The sequence below is a fragment of the Lepisma saccharinum genome, chromosome 4 (assembly GCF_977018435.1).
Source record: "Lepisma saccharinum chromosome 4, izLepSacc3.1, whole genome shotgun sequence".
Classification (NCBI taxonomy): Eukaryota; Metazoa; Arthropoda; class Insecta; order Zygentoma; family Lepismatidae; genus Lepisma; species Lepisma saccharinum.
In genome coordinates this window covers 55236494-55252833 of record NC_139232.1, presented here as the reverse complement: position 1 = coordinate 55252833, position 16340 = coordinate 55236494, and the positions used below count along the sequence as shown (strand labels likewise).

Here is a 16340-nt window from a genome sequence, read left to right as displayed (position 1 = left end):
GGGCAGTTGGGGAACTGCTTGAAAGCAAAGACAGATGACTCCGGTCTAGAAAACCAGGAAACAGCGACGCGCTGATCACGTGTCACTCAGGCCTTGGCCACGGTTTGTTTAGTTTCTATGTAATGACACAGTGTTTTTCTTATTGTACGTTGCTTTTGTGCCTCTTCGCTAGTGAGATCGTGGTTCCAACTTCGGCGAAAGGTTTGTCTACCTCATCAACAAAGCAGAACCGCATCGAGTCCAACAATATGTAGGGTGTTCCAACAAAAGCGACGGATTTAATATGCTTAATAGAACACTTTTTTAAAGAAGAATGACATATATTTTTACATCATTACAACGGGTAAATGCTCCGATTTAAGGATGCCAAGTTTGATTTACGCAACATGTTCTAACAAGTACCTTTATCAGTGATTGTTGCAGCTTAGTTGACATGGAGGGTTACACAAAGCAACATCGAGTTTTGATGGTGAAAACTAATTACAAGAATGGCGAGTGTTATGCAGAGACTGTAAGGAAGCTTTGTACAATCCTTGGACGTGAATGTGCACCTAGTGAGAGTAAGTTCCCAAGTTGATCAATAAATTTGAGGAAACAGGTTCGACAGCAGACATTAAAACACCGCGCTCTCAATCTAGTCGGTCTGTTGAGAACATCGTTATTGTGCGTGACAGTGTTATTGCGAGTCCAAAAAAATCTTTAATTCTTAAATCGGAACATTTACCCGTTGTAATGATGTAAAAATATTTGCCATTTTGTAAATGTACAGTGTTTTCTTAAGCATATTAAATCCGTCGCTTTTATTGTTGTGTCAAATAGCACCTACAATTTACTTCCGTTCTGGGGCCTCTGCACTGACCGAGTGGCAATGTCCGACAGATGAGGCAGGATTTATTTGATAATTGCCCGAACATACGCACTGGCAAAGTGCGTGCAGATGTTCGGTTGCCAAGCGATCTCTCCCCCTTCCTATTCAGCTGTCAGAAAGTGCGTTATGAATCCTGCTATTGCCCATCCCTTCTATTTATCTCCTTGATTCATTGTTTCCTGCATCCTGGCTTCCCCCCTCCCAGACACATCTGGCAGAAGTATCAATTCATCTGTGCTCATCGTCCTGCAACCTGCTGGACGGGGGTAAGAGGGGACAACAATCGAGTACTTTGTGGCATAGGACCTCCAGTGAAGAGAGGGGTATTTTAATCTTCAAAATTGCCCATTACGAAACGACATTCAGTTTGTGGCACTAGCTTAATTGTCGACATCTGTGCAAATGTGAGCTCTGGTTTTGTGAAAAACTGATCTGTGACGTAGTTTACCCTTGCTTGAAAGTACTCACAGGAAGCGGACACAGACATGCACAAAATCATCAACACACCAACACATTATTTATTAGCAAAACATAGGAGACACTTTTCCAATCATTTAAGTTGGCAAATAATGTGAAATTACAATTTTGGATTTTGAACAAACAAAAAAAAAATCAAGTATACTTCTCCGAGACAACAATTATGAGTAAAATATAATTATAAAACTCTAAACAGTTAAAATGTTTGGGATTGTATTGAACCAATAGACAACATTTCGCAGAATCAGTGTAAAATTAGTTCTACGTATTGTATTGTATTAATTCGTATTGTCAATGAAGTTCGTTCAACATTTGTGCCGTGTTAAGGTGCATATACATGTGCGAACCGAACCGTTCGCGCACCGCTTGTGAACCTTTTGTTCTCACTATTGGGACGTGGTTTTCAGCGCCGGGCGAACTGCTTGTGAACCGCTCGTGGCGATCCTTCTCCTGTCGGTTTTCTGACGAACACAAAGGAGTTCGCAGTTCACACTGGGACGGCGTCGTGCGTAGTTCATTGATTTTGGTCTGCTCGCGAACCTCCAGATTTTCTATTGGTTTTGTTGCAGTTTTTGATGTAATTATGGAGTGGTCAGAGGAAAATGCACTAAAGCTTATTGGTATTTATGAAACAAGTTATTTACTCTGGGTTCCTAAACTTAAGGACCATTTAAATAATAATAATAATAATAATAATAATAAAAGAAGATGCCTAGAGGGAAATATGTGCCGAGATGAATATTTGTGCGGACAAATGTGACTTCAAATCCATCATAAGCTCCGTACCAGTGCGTTTCTTATACAGGTTTGTGTGCCACCAACGTCGTTGTTTTCTCTTCTTCTTGCACAAACTAGCCATCACTAAAGCCGCACCACTCATCACCAAAATCGCATACTTTTCCTCACGCGAAGACATGATGACAAGATGAACACTGAACAAATGATTGCCTGTGGTTCACGGTTTCCCATGGACCGTTGGAAGTTCGCTGGTAAGAATAATTTCAGCGAACGGTTCACAAACGGCTCGCAAACGGTTCGGTTCGGACATGTATACGCTTGCGGTTTCGAAGTTTTCCTATGCACCTAATCAATCTTGCCAGGTTAGGGCACTACATTCCCTCAGGAAATAAATAAATATTTTCCTTGTGATAGAAACAAGTATTACTTAATGCAAATGCAATTTATGCTATGCTCAAAATGTGGGACATTTTCTTCCTGGTGCCAGGCAGGACTAAAATGTAGGGTAGCCCTGTTACTTACGATTCGTTTTCTAGATGGGCTATTATGTGGTATCAGTTAATATGCGCCTACAATCAGGGTGGATAAAAATCATGATTCTTAAATTTAAATCGATTTTTTTAAAAAGAAAAACACGCTTAAAATTGCTTTGCACCGTACACATGGATGTATTTTTTTTTTACAGAAAGGTTTTTTTCTTATTAACTGCCCTGTAAAATATTTGAACAGTTTGATTAAAGCTAATAAAATATTATATGTAAATATACATTTCTCTGCTTTTGATACTGCATATACCTACCGGGTGGTCCAAAAGTCCCGGAACGGTCACATGTCGTGAGAAATACACATCGAATCGGAAAACGAAAAAATACTTGTTTAATAAGTGAAAGCAAGCTATTCAATGATATCACACTTGATTCCCCACCCCCGCCCCCTGGGGGTGGAGCGGGGGGGGGCAACTGCATTTTGTATTGTAGAATCGGAAAGAGGACTTCATTCCGAGTCAACGAGCTATCAACTATCCTTCTAGCTCAATTAGGAAAAACCCAAAAACTTTCAAAAGGACGTATCTCTGCCCCTAATTGAGCTAGAGTGAAAGCGATTGCAGATTCGGAATCTGCACGTCAAGACCTTTCAATAGAGTATATGGAGGTGTATGTGTGTGTGTGTGTGTGTGTGTGTCTACGATCACATACAGATTCCGAATCTGCAATCGCTTTCACTCTAGCTCAATTAGGGACAGAGATACGTCCCTTTGATTTTTCTTTTGGGGTTTTATGAAATTTTCACTTTTTTTCCCCTTTCATTTCTTTTCGAAAATTTAAAATCGCCATATCACCGTTCCTAATTAAGCTAGGAGGATGGTTGATAGCTCGTTGGACTCGGAATGAAGTCCTCTTTCCGATTCTACAATGGGGGTTTCCATCAGGGTTGCCACAATCTGTAAGCACAATTTCCCTTTGCAAGGGGTAAAATTTACCTTTTTCGCCCATTTTTTCCCTTCATCTAAAGAATTATTATTATTAATAATAATAATAAATATTATCGTTGACCATGTTCGTATGTATGTATAAAATGTTAAACAATTTAACTTTTAAATGCTACGACGCCAGTGGTCCCGGTTCGAATCCCGGCCTGGGCATGGCTATTTGTGAGTGTCCATTCATAAATTTCATCATATCATTACTCATCCCCATCTTTGCAATTAGCCAAAAGTTGCAGAAAAGTGAAGTAAAATAAACCAAATCAATAAACAATAAAATCAATAACTTTAAATGTTTTTTTTTTTTGGAAGATTTAGATTTTATTGCTAAACCAAGTCAATTTTTTCTTTTTGAGATGAAAGCTAAAACTACGTTAAAGTTTGCAACTTTAAGTAAGTAAGATTTTCTTAAGTAAAAAGCCAAACACACAAACAGAGATTTAGGGAGGCCAATGCCCCTTGTCTTCATCACACCATCAGAAGAAAATTAAAAATATTCTACACAAAATGCTGTTCTAGTAAGGCGTAGATGAAACATCACTTCTTTTAAGTATGAAGAGTTTGTGTGGAAAATCACATTTTTACCTCCCCAATGATTTTTTTTTTTAATTCGACGCATGTGTTTTGGGGTTATTCCTGAGTAAACAAAAGAAATATAGTACGTATCTGAGTAAATGTTCCATTCTGGTAAATTTTACATATTAAGTGGAACTTCGGAAACACAGCAAGTTTTTTTTATTACAATTTAATCCATTGAGTCCGAGAGGTATTGTTAGTCACTTCTTGCCACTCCGCACGGAATTTTTTAACTTGTTTCCGCGGTGTTTTCTCATCTTCCGATAATTCTCCACGACGTTTTCTAATATATTCTGCAGTTGCAGATCGTTTCCTTTGCTCCCCTTGTTCTTCCATCGTCCAAGACAGACACAACCTTTCACCAAACACACGAATAACCCAGTGGGCCTCCCCCATGGCGCAGTGGTAGCGTCATTGCCTTGTAATCAAGGGGTTCCGGATTCGATACCCGGTGGAGGCACAAGTGGTTCGGATCCCACTTTAAACTGTAGGTTCAGTCCCGATTAGCCTTACTGTGCATAAAGTGGACTTAAAACAGCAACTCAAACCAAACCAAACGAATAACTCAGTGTCCAAGGAAGACAGAAGTAAAGATAGTTTGCGAAAAAGAGAACTTTATGGTTTGCACATGCAGTGTTGAGGCAAAATTCAATGAACCGCGGAAAGCTTTACATAAACAATACCCTCAGACTCCCACTCCCAAAGCCGGGACATAAGGGTGAATGGTCAATGACCTCCGGCCCCAAACGTTAGCCACATGTGGACCAACCCAAATTCCACCCTTTCTCTCAGAACAAAGTATACGACAAAATAAAAGAAAGAAGTTCTCATTTTGAAAACTGGAATCACTTATAATGTTTAATATAATTAATGTTGAGTCTGTCTTAAAATTTCCCTGAAAATTCGCTATTTTTCATCAAATTTCCCTTTTCACGTATAATTAGCTCAAAATTTTCCTTCAAAAAGGGAAATTTCCCTTCATGTGACAACACTGGTTTCCATTTAAAATTCCACAGTTGCCCCCAGGGGGCGGGGGTGGGGAATCAAGTGTGAGATCTTTGAACTTATTAAACACGTATTTTTTCGTTTTCCGATTCGATGTGTATTTCTCACGATATGTGATCGCTCCGGGACTTTTGGACCACCCGGTATATGAGTCTACTATGGAAATGTTTGTTAAGTGTGTTAATCAAACTATAATAATATCAGCAAGTTTTCTTCCAGTGAAAAAGAAAACATTCTGAATGTACTATATAATTGTAACTTAATATATTTTTTATAGTCTTTGTAACTGAATTTTGACAATTATTTTTAATGATATGACATTTTTAGCTTGGTCCCTAGTTTTTTTTTCCAGACCAAACCCATTTTGACTGGACTACATAGCAAAATAAATCTCCACATTTTTGATTTACTGGTTAGAAGTACCCATATGTCAAAAATCAATCCAACTTGTGTATATTTCCATTTCCAGCATTATTATTGTTATTTTCGATCAACTGTTAAGAGCTAAGCTTCTCTTTCAGCCTCAAAATCTTCTGCTCACATCGGATTATCCAAAATGCGACATCAAACTTTGTGATTTTGGGATCTCAAGACTAATTCAAAATGGCGTTGAATTGAGAGAAATCATGGGCACGCCTGATTATGTCGGTAAGCTTTTCTTTTATTACTTGGTTTTATCTGCTGGTAACTTATTTAAACATGACCAGTTTAAAATAATTGGAAGAATCTAAAAAATATATCTGCTTTGAATGTATAATCCTGTTGTTTTTCGGATATATGAAGGTGATAATAAATGCTACCTTTCATTTCCAGACTGTTAATAATAATAATAATAATGATAATAATAATAATATAAATTACAGATGTGATGTCTTATAGGAGAATGAATCGAAAGAGATTCAAGTAATCTGATGACATGGTATACATTTTAAGACTGGTATTTACTAAATTTTACATTGCGACTTTTCAGATCTTTCCAATATAGAATCGCAATTGCATAACAATTATTTGGAGATGGCATGTCTGTAAATATCTTAAACCACAGATAACAATACTGGATACTCAGCTATATTTATTATTCTTTTCCAGCGCCAGAAATTCTTAGTTACGAGCCAATCAGCTTAGCCACAGATATCTGGTAAGTGTTCAAGGATGTAGAACGTCACATTTAAAACGAAATTCATAATTACTACGCATACATTTATTCAAATACTAAATGCAATACGCATAACCGTGGTAATTTAGTATGGAGAATGTTTGTGTGTCAAGAACGCAAGTTTTCTAATTCTACAACTAACTGTAACGAAACGAAAGCTCATTGTATAGTATTTAGAAGTTTTCTGTGTCAAAAAAACCTTTCTTTTCTTATAATTTTACCGGTATTTTTTTTTGGCATTTTCTCTGATATTGTAATTTGAGCTTAGAACAGAAAAACTCGATCACATTAAAGCATGGCCCATTAATTCATAAGATCAAATTATGAAATATAACTGTGGAGGTATTTATTGCATTTCGTGTGTGAATAGAACGACAAAATATACCAGTGAGCGAATTATTCATAGCTATTTTCATTATCATTTCTTTTACACTCTGGTTGTTCCCAAGAAAAAGAGATTGTAGTGATTGTGTAGTCATGCTATTCTCTCAATTTTCGAACTTGGCATTACATAAAACAAACGAATAAATAAGGTTGCAATTTGCCTAGTATTTGTATTTGCCGCCGGCTGTACAACTTTTTATTTCTACCACCACCTTGTTATGTTAGTAATTATTGTTTCGACGTGAAAGATCAAAAAGAAATCTTAAACTTATGGGAAAAAGTTGAGTAAGTTAAGATATTGCACAATATCAGTATTATTGTGCATATTATGTGCAAAAAAATTGAAAGAGAACATAATTGTAAGTAAATCAAAATATCCTGAAGCAGTGTCGGCGATTAGGGGGGCGTTGGGGCAATTGCCCCCTTCCAACTTTTCCCCCGCACTATGGCCTCTTAAATGCTAAGCCTTGTGGATAAAGAGAAAGTAAACTGTCCTTGCCCCCTCTCCCCCAGTTTTGGCACCCAATCGCCGCTATTGTCCTGAAGAGCAAGTTAAATCTGTCAACATACCATCATGAGATCAAGAGCGCGTGTTCCAACTGTAACTGCTCCCTTTTTCGATTGGTTCCCGCGGTATTCTCTAACTATGAAATATTTTAATGTGAATCTATAAAAAACTTACGAAACTAACATTGACGATTTTCAAATTTTCCAATCATTTCCATTTTGTCCTTTCATAAATAAATGGCTTGTTTGTGGGGAGAGGCAGGTTCAGAAGTTTCCATTCTTATTTTGTAATTTTACTTCTATAACATCTGGTGCAAGGCTACCAGACATCCCTATGTAGTCGGGACAGTCCATTCTTTTTAATCTCTGTCCAGACTTTTTTTAATTGCAGTTGTGATGCAAAAATATCCCTCCCGTTTGTGTGTGTGTGTGTGTGTGTGTGTGTGTGTGTGTGTTAAATTCACATTCAGACATGTTCTTCATTGGAGGAATGATTCCCAATACATCATTTTAATTTGTAAATGCACTATTTTCTAAACATAGAATTATCACGGCTGTCCAATGGTGCTGTAAAGGAAATTTGAAAACATTGTTCATTTGCGAAATAACGTACTCTTCGAATACTTCTGAGAATTGAATGTAACCAATAAGCACCAAGCTGCACCCCGTGTGACAGCCGAGGGGTCCCGGGTTCGATATCCGATGGAGGTACATTGAACAGTGGTTCGGATTCCACTTAAAAAAAAAAAAAAAAACTGTAAGTCAGTCCCGACTAGCCTATCTGTGCATAAAGTGGACTTAAAACAACAATTTAATCAATGAATCAAAACCGTGGGACAACCTTTGTCTGTATGTAAGCGACTGTATTGCTGATTGTCGGGTCAGGGAGAAAGAGCTGTCTTTTTACTTTACTTTCGAACTGATATTGCAACTCTACAATGTACATCTACCTGCAATACAACCATAACGTTGGTGGTCACACCTAATACTGCTACAGCATTTCAGATCTTCTATTTTTCCACATTCCCCCCCCCCCCCCCAAATCCAAGGGTACCTGCGCGCGCCGACTCACTCACTCACTCTCTTTCTCTCTCGTCAAAGGTCCACCTTATTATCAGATAGGCTGATAGAGACTGGACCTACAGTTGAAAGTGAGATCCAAACCTGCATACACTCGCGCTCAATTTCTGAGAACGTGGTCTTGTTTTTTTTTATTTATGTATATGCAACCTAAAGCAAGCAAGTGCTCACCGCTGGAGTAGGTACTGAGGGAGTAGATGCAGGCAGGTTCTCAAACGTTTCTTATTCATAAGTTGAGTAGAGGCTCAGTTTTATTCTATGACCCATTGATTGAGCCTCAAAACATTTATCAGTCACTCTCCAATGGAGCAGTTGCACGAACATTGTTGCCTCGGAAAGAAAGGTTAACATTTAGAGCTCGTGAGTTATTAACAATTGTGCAAGAGACATTTGCGTGACCTAACCCACACATTCACGCACACGTCGACATAGTACTTAGTATCGGCATATCGATTAAGTCCTACATTGATCTTCTTGCTTTTTACTTGCAGGTCGGTCGGTGTCCTGGCGTACGTGCTGCTAAGTGGCTTCTCTCCGTTCGCCGGAAACACCAAGCAGGAGACGTTCTGCAACATATCCCAGTGCGATGTTACTTTCCCGGAAGACCTCTTCCAGTCCGTCTCGGGAGCAGCCATCGACTTCATCAGAGCCACGCTGGTCATCGAACCAAGGTAATTTTGCATAAGCATCGCGAGATGAGGAGTCTTAAGGCCCACTTTCGACGAAAGCATTTCCATTAACATTTTTGCTAGCATAAATGTTATATAAATGCTTCCAAAAATCTTATAACAGTCCTTACACGGAAGCATTTCATGTAATATTCCGGTTAATTTTTGCGATTACAATGTATAATGTATATAGCACGAAAGGCACGTTAAGTACACCATATATGGTGAGTGCACGTTGTTTACAATTGAAACAACTAAAATATTCTTCCATACGTGTACATTAAACGTTGTAAAGTATGTATTTAAACAGCGCCATTGTTTTGTATCTAATAACGTTTTATACGAAACGTTATTCCTCTCGGTTGAATGGTTATCGTCTTTTAAAAATGTGAAGCGATGCATTGTTTACATCTCACTCGGCCGCCATTACAACTGCACTCGTGACCTGAAGGTCGCCTCTGATAGGTTATGCTGCGAAAAATGCTACGGAAATATGACCGATTCTTTCCTTGATTGATTTAGTTTATTTTACTTTGCGTTTTGTGCCTCTTGGCTAATTTGCGAAGATGGAGATGAGTGATGAAATGATGAAATTGATGAATGGACATTCACAAACAACCAAGCCCGAGCGGGATTCGAACCCAGGACTCTTGGCGAATAGCCGAAGGAAAAAATATCGATTGACTCGAAAAATATAATGCACTCAGCCAGAACCTGTTGTCATATTCTACCACTTTAGCAGATACGTATCTAGAAATATATTTCGGGGGGAGTGGTTCGAAACAACTGGCTCAGAAATTATAATATAAATGTTTAAATGAATACATTACTATAATTTATGGGTCTATTCATAATATGTACAGTCACCGACAATAAAAATTGGACACCTAGATCCTGACATACTCACTTATCTGCAAGGCGTTATGCGTGTTGCCTAACCTACGGAGATAAAAGGATTTTAATAGGAAAATTTCAGTGATAACTTCTACTCCCACTGTTGACTTAGGCAACACACAACACTGCAGAGAAGCGGGTATTTCAGGATCTAGATGTCCAATTTTATAATCGGTGACTACATTAATTAATATTGAATTGTTGTTATTACATTATTACATAAATAGGTAAGAAGATGGTACAAGAATAGAGATATAATAGCATGTATTCATTATCTAACTTGCGTGTAGTTAAAATCGCCACGATTTATATAAATATAAGTCTTGGCAAGGAAGTTCATGTCAAAGAGATAAAGAATTGAATATTTATTGAATAACAAAAAAATGTTAGATTCAGTTGGCGAAAAGAAGAAATTTCTGATTATATCTTCTTTGGTACTGTTATTCAAACAAAAAAACTCATGCTGACCAAGGCAGAATTTATTTTATTTTAAAACATAAACTAAAAGTTACGTTTCAACCTTCTAGCAAGGACTTCTTCTTACTCTGTACCAAATAGCTACAAATGAAATAAGGTACAAAACAGGAAGATATATATGCACAAAAATAACCCCTCCAGATACAAGATAATTAGAAAGTTGTTTATCTGGAACATTCCTTTCCAGGTGTTCCAGCAGGTGGCCTTCTCCTGTTGGACTCCTTAACTCATGCTCTTTTTTCTTATCCTTTCTTTCTTGATTCCTCTTCCTTCTCTCCTCCTTCTCTCTTTTCCTTTCCACTCTTTCTAACACCTTCTTTTATTCTTTGTGTATCTTCAGTCCCCCACTCCAGTTCATTGTGTCTTCTTCCCCTTTCTTCTCTATTTCCTTGGCCTCCTTCCATTTTATCACTAGTACTCTCTTCTTCCTTCCTACCTGCTTGCTGGAAGGTTGAAAGTTAACGTTTAATTTATGTTTTAAAATAAAATAAATTCTGCCTTGGTCAGCATATTGAGTTTTTGGTTATCATGGAAATAAGGCTTAATGGTGTTAAAATTGTTATTCAAAGCCTACAATTTAATCCTTGCCTACCAGTAAGTTCAGCGGAAATAAATATCCCTGGATTATAGAACAAATGCTAAACAAGTATATTTCCATTCTTTGATTTTAATACTACAGTAAGTCTTTCGAGAGGGTCCCAGGCTTCCTTAAATACGCCCTTGGGCGTAAGTGTACGTATGTTGTTTTTTTTCCAATTATGTCGAATACTGAACAGAGCCTCCAGTGTATACTAGAGTTCCTTCACATGAAAGATGGAGGGAGCTAAAATCATTACGTCATCAACAAACATACCCATGCATTTCTTACGAAGAATGGTAGAGAGAAACCTACCTTTTAATTGAAGGTCTCCACCAATCAGAGCAGTGAATTGTATAGGCATTTTGGTTTTCAACCTACCTTCTTTCAGTTCATGTGCTTAGTGCAGTTATATTAAGAAATCTGACACCACGAGCGCGTGGATTTGCTTCTCGTTCCCTTCTTCCCATTTGGAGTAGACAACGGTACCCCCTGGCCTTAAATAAATAAATGATTTATTTATTTGGTGTTTTAAGTCCACTTTATGCACAGTAAGGCTAATCGGGGCTGGACCTACAGTTTAAAGTGGGATCCGAACCACTATGTGCCTCCACCGGGTATCGAACCTGGTACCCCTTGATTACAAGGCGATGACACTTCCACTGCACCATAGGGAAGGCCCAAATAAATAAACGGTTTAATCCAAATTCCAACAATGTGATTTTTATGTGAAAGGTCACACGACATAACATTCGTGAGTAAAATTTCCCTCTAAATTTCCAATTTTTTCTTGGTGGAGTCTGGTAAGAATTTTATCAAAATACAAGACTTGTCGCATTTCTGTGGTTCAATGATTCAAAATCTAAAACCATCAAGAAAACAGTGGGGTTAAATATTATTTTATTTGTGCTTCCAGGATTAACGGTAGTGTTATAGTAGGGAAAGGATTTTAAGGTGCAAAATTATGGTCTGGAAAGGGAAAAAAAAGGGGTCTGAAAATGTTTTCAAATAGATGCAAGAAAAAAAAGTGCTGATAAAATACCTTTATTCAATGCTCTATTTTTCTGCGCCTTCTGTATATAATGCACACGGACCACATAGAGAACTGTGGTTCTACCGAATAGGTTTTGTTCAAGTTTGTGTTTTCTCGCGGGTTTTGCTCCATTATCTTCGGAACTATTGGGGCTGCAGTGATTATATTATACCATTTTATAGCTCTCGATCTGCTCTACAAAATGAGACTATAGGATTTTATGTAGCTGCTCAAGAAGAGCGAAAATTATTTCTTTTTCTGTCCAATTTTTTAACAAAACATGAAAGGAAAGGAAGGAAAAAGGTGCTGCATGTGGGATACATGTGCTAATCTCACGAAAAGTTGCAACAAAGTATGTTCATTTTACTGTATGTTCATTTTACTTGATTTCATGTCCTATAATACATATATCAAACGATCTGTATAAAAACAACTATATTTTTGGAAAGGTGCTGCATCTTAAAATCCGTTCCTTATTTATTATTATATGTCCAGCACCTTGACACCGTGGCCGTGCGTTCAGGCTTTGGTCTCGGGCTACGGGACACGTGCTGTTTCGAAACTCCTGGGAGGAAGTATAAAATTCTGAGCTCGTGAGGAGGTGTCAGCATTCAGGCAGTAAAACTGGCTATTTTTGAACGACTGTAGCATCGAAACGACACACCAACGATGAAAATGTTACAGAGAAAAATTGTATGTTTTGATGTTCAATACACGTTTCTGTGGTCCGTGGGTGCCATTAAAATGACACCCTGTATAACAACTCATGGTGCATCAGCCCATTAGGGCAAAGAAAGGCCTGCCTACAGACAACTGCCAAATTTCTTCATGATGGTGGGTGGCCACCAGTTCCATACACTGGCTGAAATTAAATGCAACGTATGCAATATATATATATATTCATAATGACCTCCCTCAGTCATCCATCAATATATGCTAAATGTTAAATCATGTCATCTTTATATAAATATTTGTTCATCAGCAAGTACTTGCTTGTATGCTGCCTAAAATGTTGAGATTGTTACATTAAGATGTTGCTAAGCAGAAATTTACTATTCTTGTAATGAATTGAGCTAGATATAGTACGTTTAGTCCAATCTGCATATCTTCCCATCCTCTGAGTAGAAATTTCACAATACTGCCACTTTCTTCACAACATACAGTATACATTAAGAGTGGTTGAGTTGAAAGTGGTGACAGTGAATGGTCAATGTTTGCCTTCTTGCCCAGTAGCAGCAGGCTCGTTTGCCTGTTTGCCTTCTGGAAGGAAAAATTCACAGATTGGACCAAACGCAGCGTACACAAACATTTTAATGGGTGTCTTTCTTATGCATTTCAGCGCTCGTCTTTCTGCTCAGGAATGCCTGGAACATCCATGGCTGTCTGGTGTTAGTCCGTCCAGTGATATTCAGCTGCAGTGTCCGTCGGGTAGGAAGTCGTCGTTCAGTATGAACACGTGCATATCCTGTGCACAGTGTGGAACGAATTGCGACCACCTAAACATGGACAAGGAAAACTTCAACCTGGATAACTTCACAAAAGAGAATCTGGACTTGGAACGTATACCAAAGCACTTGGATTTGAAAAGCCCTGTAGAACTCATCCTCGATCGAGGATTGATTTGCTGAATAGTATGGATAAACAAGCAATTCAAATCACAAGCATGAAGACTGTGTCGATTGCACTGCCTGCTGCCATTACTGGTTGTTCATACCGAGCCATTACAAAAAAAGAAAAGCAAATGTGTAATTAGAAACATGTGTAAACACGTTAGACACATTTAGAGTGCTTTGCAGCACTGAACACTAGCTTCTTGCACATGACTTTTGTTTTGGAAAACAAATATATTGACCTTAGGTCAAAAGAATTTACAGTGTGATTATATGTACATGTTACTTTTTAGGAGCACAAGATAACTTGTGCTTAATGTTTTCCACATTGACATGGGCGTAATCTTTGAACGAAAGACTACACAAAAACAGGGTATTTATATGTTATTAAAGTATGAATATATTTCTTTGTGTGTGTGTGTGTGCCATTCCTTCATTCTGTCAGTGATGGATAGCACAAAATTTACTATGAAAAAATATGAAGATTATTGTAAATTAAGTTCCCTCAGTGTTGACCCATAATTTATATTTTTTTCTCATTATTCCACATGTGTTTTGATATCTTCATATGTAGAATTTTGGAGCTCATTTCACTCAACTCATATATTTTCGCCAAAGGCTGTATTAATTCTTACTTGGAACTAGCATGAATTTGAGTAAGAAATATCTAAATTATATTCATTGCGAAGATTTGTTAAAATTATCTTGAATATTTGTAATGTAGACTTATCGGGTAAAGTGAAGTAACTTGTTTTCCTTATTTAAAGAATATTGCTTTAATCAACAATACACTTTGATATGTTGTTTTTTTTTTACTTGACTGATTATATGCATAGTTATTATATGCATGCTCTTTACAGTGATATCCACTACAGCATGTCCTGCCTAGGATGTTACATATTTTCCAAAATATATTTATTGTTACTTGTTGCTTAAATTTAGTTACTTCTTTCTCTGTAAATTCTGTCAAGATTCAATTTTGGGAATGCTACATGGAGCAACATGAATGTTGCAAAGTTTTTTCTTTCTGTCTAGGAGTGTTTGTATTAACAGTCCAAATTGTCACAAATTTTGTTATTGTGCAATCAACCAATGTGTTAGTTCTGTGCTTTTTTTCCTCCTATAACACCGTGATTTGACCAACCCAAACAAAAACTATGAACGAATGACACATTTAAGTTTCTCTACAATTGTAGTCCAGTATCTTTTGTGTGTTTGTATGCGTGTGGAAAGCTATTTTTCGCAATGTTACAATTGCAATGAAAAACTACAGTTATTCTTTATTATGGCACTAAAAATTATGACTAACACTCATACTCACTTTTTGTGCGAGATCATCTGTTTCTTTTGTATGCATCTTGGAATCTTATTTCTAAATTATTTTAGTTTGCTTCAACCTTCTTTTCTTCACTTTTTTAGAGGGGGTAGTCCTAAATAAGCCGTACATTCATTGTATGTATTCCTGTAAATAAATTGTAACAGTATTACATGTAGCATAATGTAAATGTAAAATTCATTTTTTGCTCTTAATAAATCACGATTGTTGTAAAATATAATGGATTGGTTACTTAGCAATGAAGGTAGTGGAATATAAGAGCCAATGTTGGGTGAGAGGGTGACCTTAATAAATATCAAGATTGCGTTGATGTAATGGCTAAACAAGCAAGAATGAAAGAAACTGTTACCCCGATGCACCTGCCGTACACTGACCTCCTCCCACTGGTAAAAATCAAAGTAGAACAACAATGGGACGATTGGTGCACCCAGCAACTCCTCAATACCAATACATATAGATGGCATGCACAAGTCGGCAACAAACGTCCTTGGTTTCAACACATTAACCTACCTCGTGCAGTTTTAGTGTTTACCATGCGAATGCGTACAGGTCACGTTGTTATACATCCCAGTTCATATACCGTACCTGCAACTTCCTGTCAGTGTGGAGAACCTATACAATCAACCACACATTTGTTTTTACAATGCCCAATTCGACAACAACATCGCAATACTCTATACAAACAGTTACAACGTGTGGGTATCCCATTTCCGATGTCCCTTTCGACTCTACTCTACGAACCACAGTCTGATGTCATGTGGATACTGTACAGCTTTGCATGAAAACACAACATTGTAACATAAACAAACAGATACTTGGAATGTAAACAAACTTTCTCATAACAAACCAAATAGGTCCCCTGGCAAGAAATCGCTCATAGGCGGTGTGTACCAACCAAAGAAGAAGGAAGGAAGGGGTGACACAAAGACTCTCTCTCCAAATTCATAAAAACGCTGTCACCTTGTAATAAAGGGGTTCTGGGTTAGATCCCCCAATGGAGTATATTACAACATGCTTCAATTTAAACTTTGAACTGTAGGCTCAGTCCCTATAGACTTAAACCTTTGATGTCAACCTTACTCCATTCCCTTCAAACCACCAGCAAATTTATTTTAAATTTGTGTCATTAGTAGCAAAGAATACATTTAAGCTGTCTGGGATACGACACCAGATGCTCTAGGTTTGATTTGATAAAACTATATATGCCATTTTGTTTGTCCGATCATCATTCATCCTCATCACAGTGATTTACCTAAAGTAGAAAAGTGATAAATAACTGAAACAGAAACTAGTCGAAGGATCTTGTATAACTGATAGTTTCCATGCAGTTTGTGCATAATTAGGGAAAATCCATAGACAGTGGATCAAAGCTGTAGCAAGTGGTCCCGAGACCAAGGCTAAAACCGAACAAGAAAACGTTGGAGATGCTCTGTCACATTTAGTGCACAGCATTCATTTAATAAATAAATAA

At 37.5% G+C, this 16340-nt stretch overlaps 1 protein-coding gene across 1 annotated transcript in view; it reads left to right on the top strand.

Moving 5' to 3' along the window:
• LOC145986475 (serine/threonine-protein kinase 17A-like) overlaps positions 1 to 15083 on the top strand; it is a 234541-nt gene extending 219458 nt beyond the window's left edge. Inside the window, exons 4-7 of the mRNA XM_083120522.1 lie at positions 5669 to 5795; positions 6237 to 6285; positions 8766 to 8945; positions 13263 to 15083. Coding sequence (XP_082976648.1) covers positions 5669 to 5795; positions 6237 to 6285; positions 8766 to 8945; positions 13263 to 13551 — 645 coding nt within the window. The 3' untranslated portion in view covers positions 13552 to 15083. The remainder of the gene's footprint in view (positions 1 to 5668; positions 5796 to 6236; positions 6286 to 8765; positions 8946 to 13262) is intronic.
• Positions 15084 to 16340: the final 1257 nt, after the last annotated feature.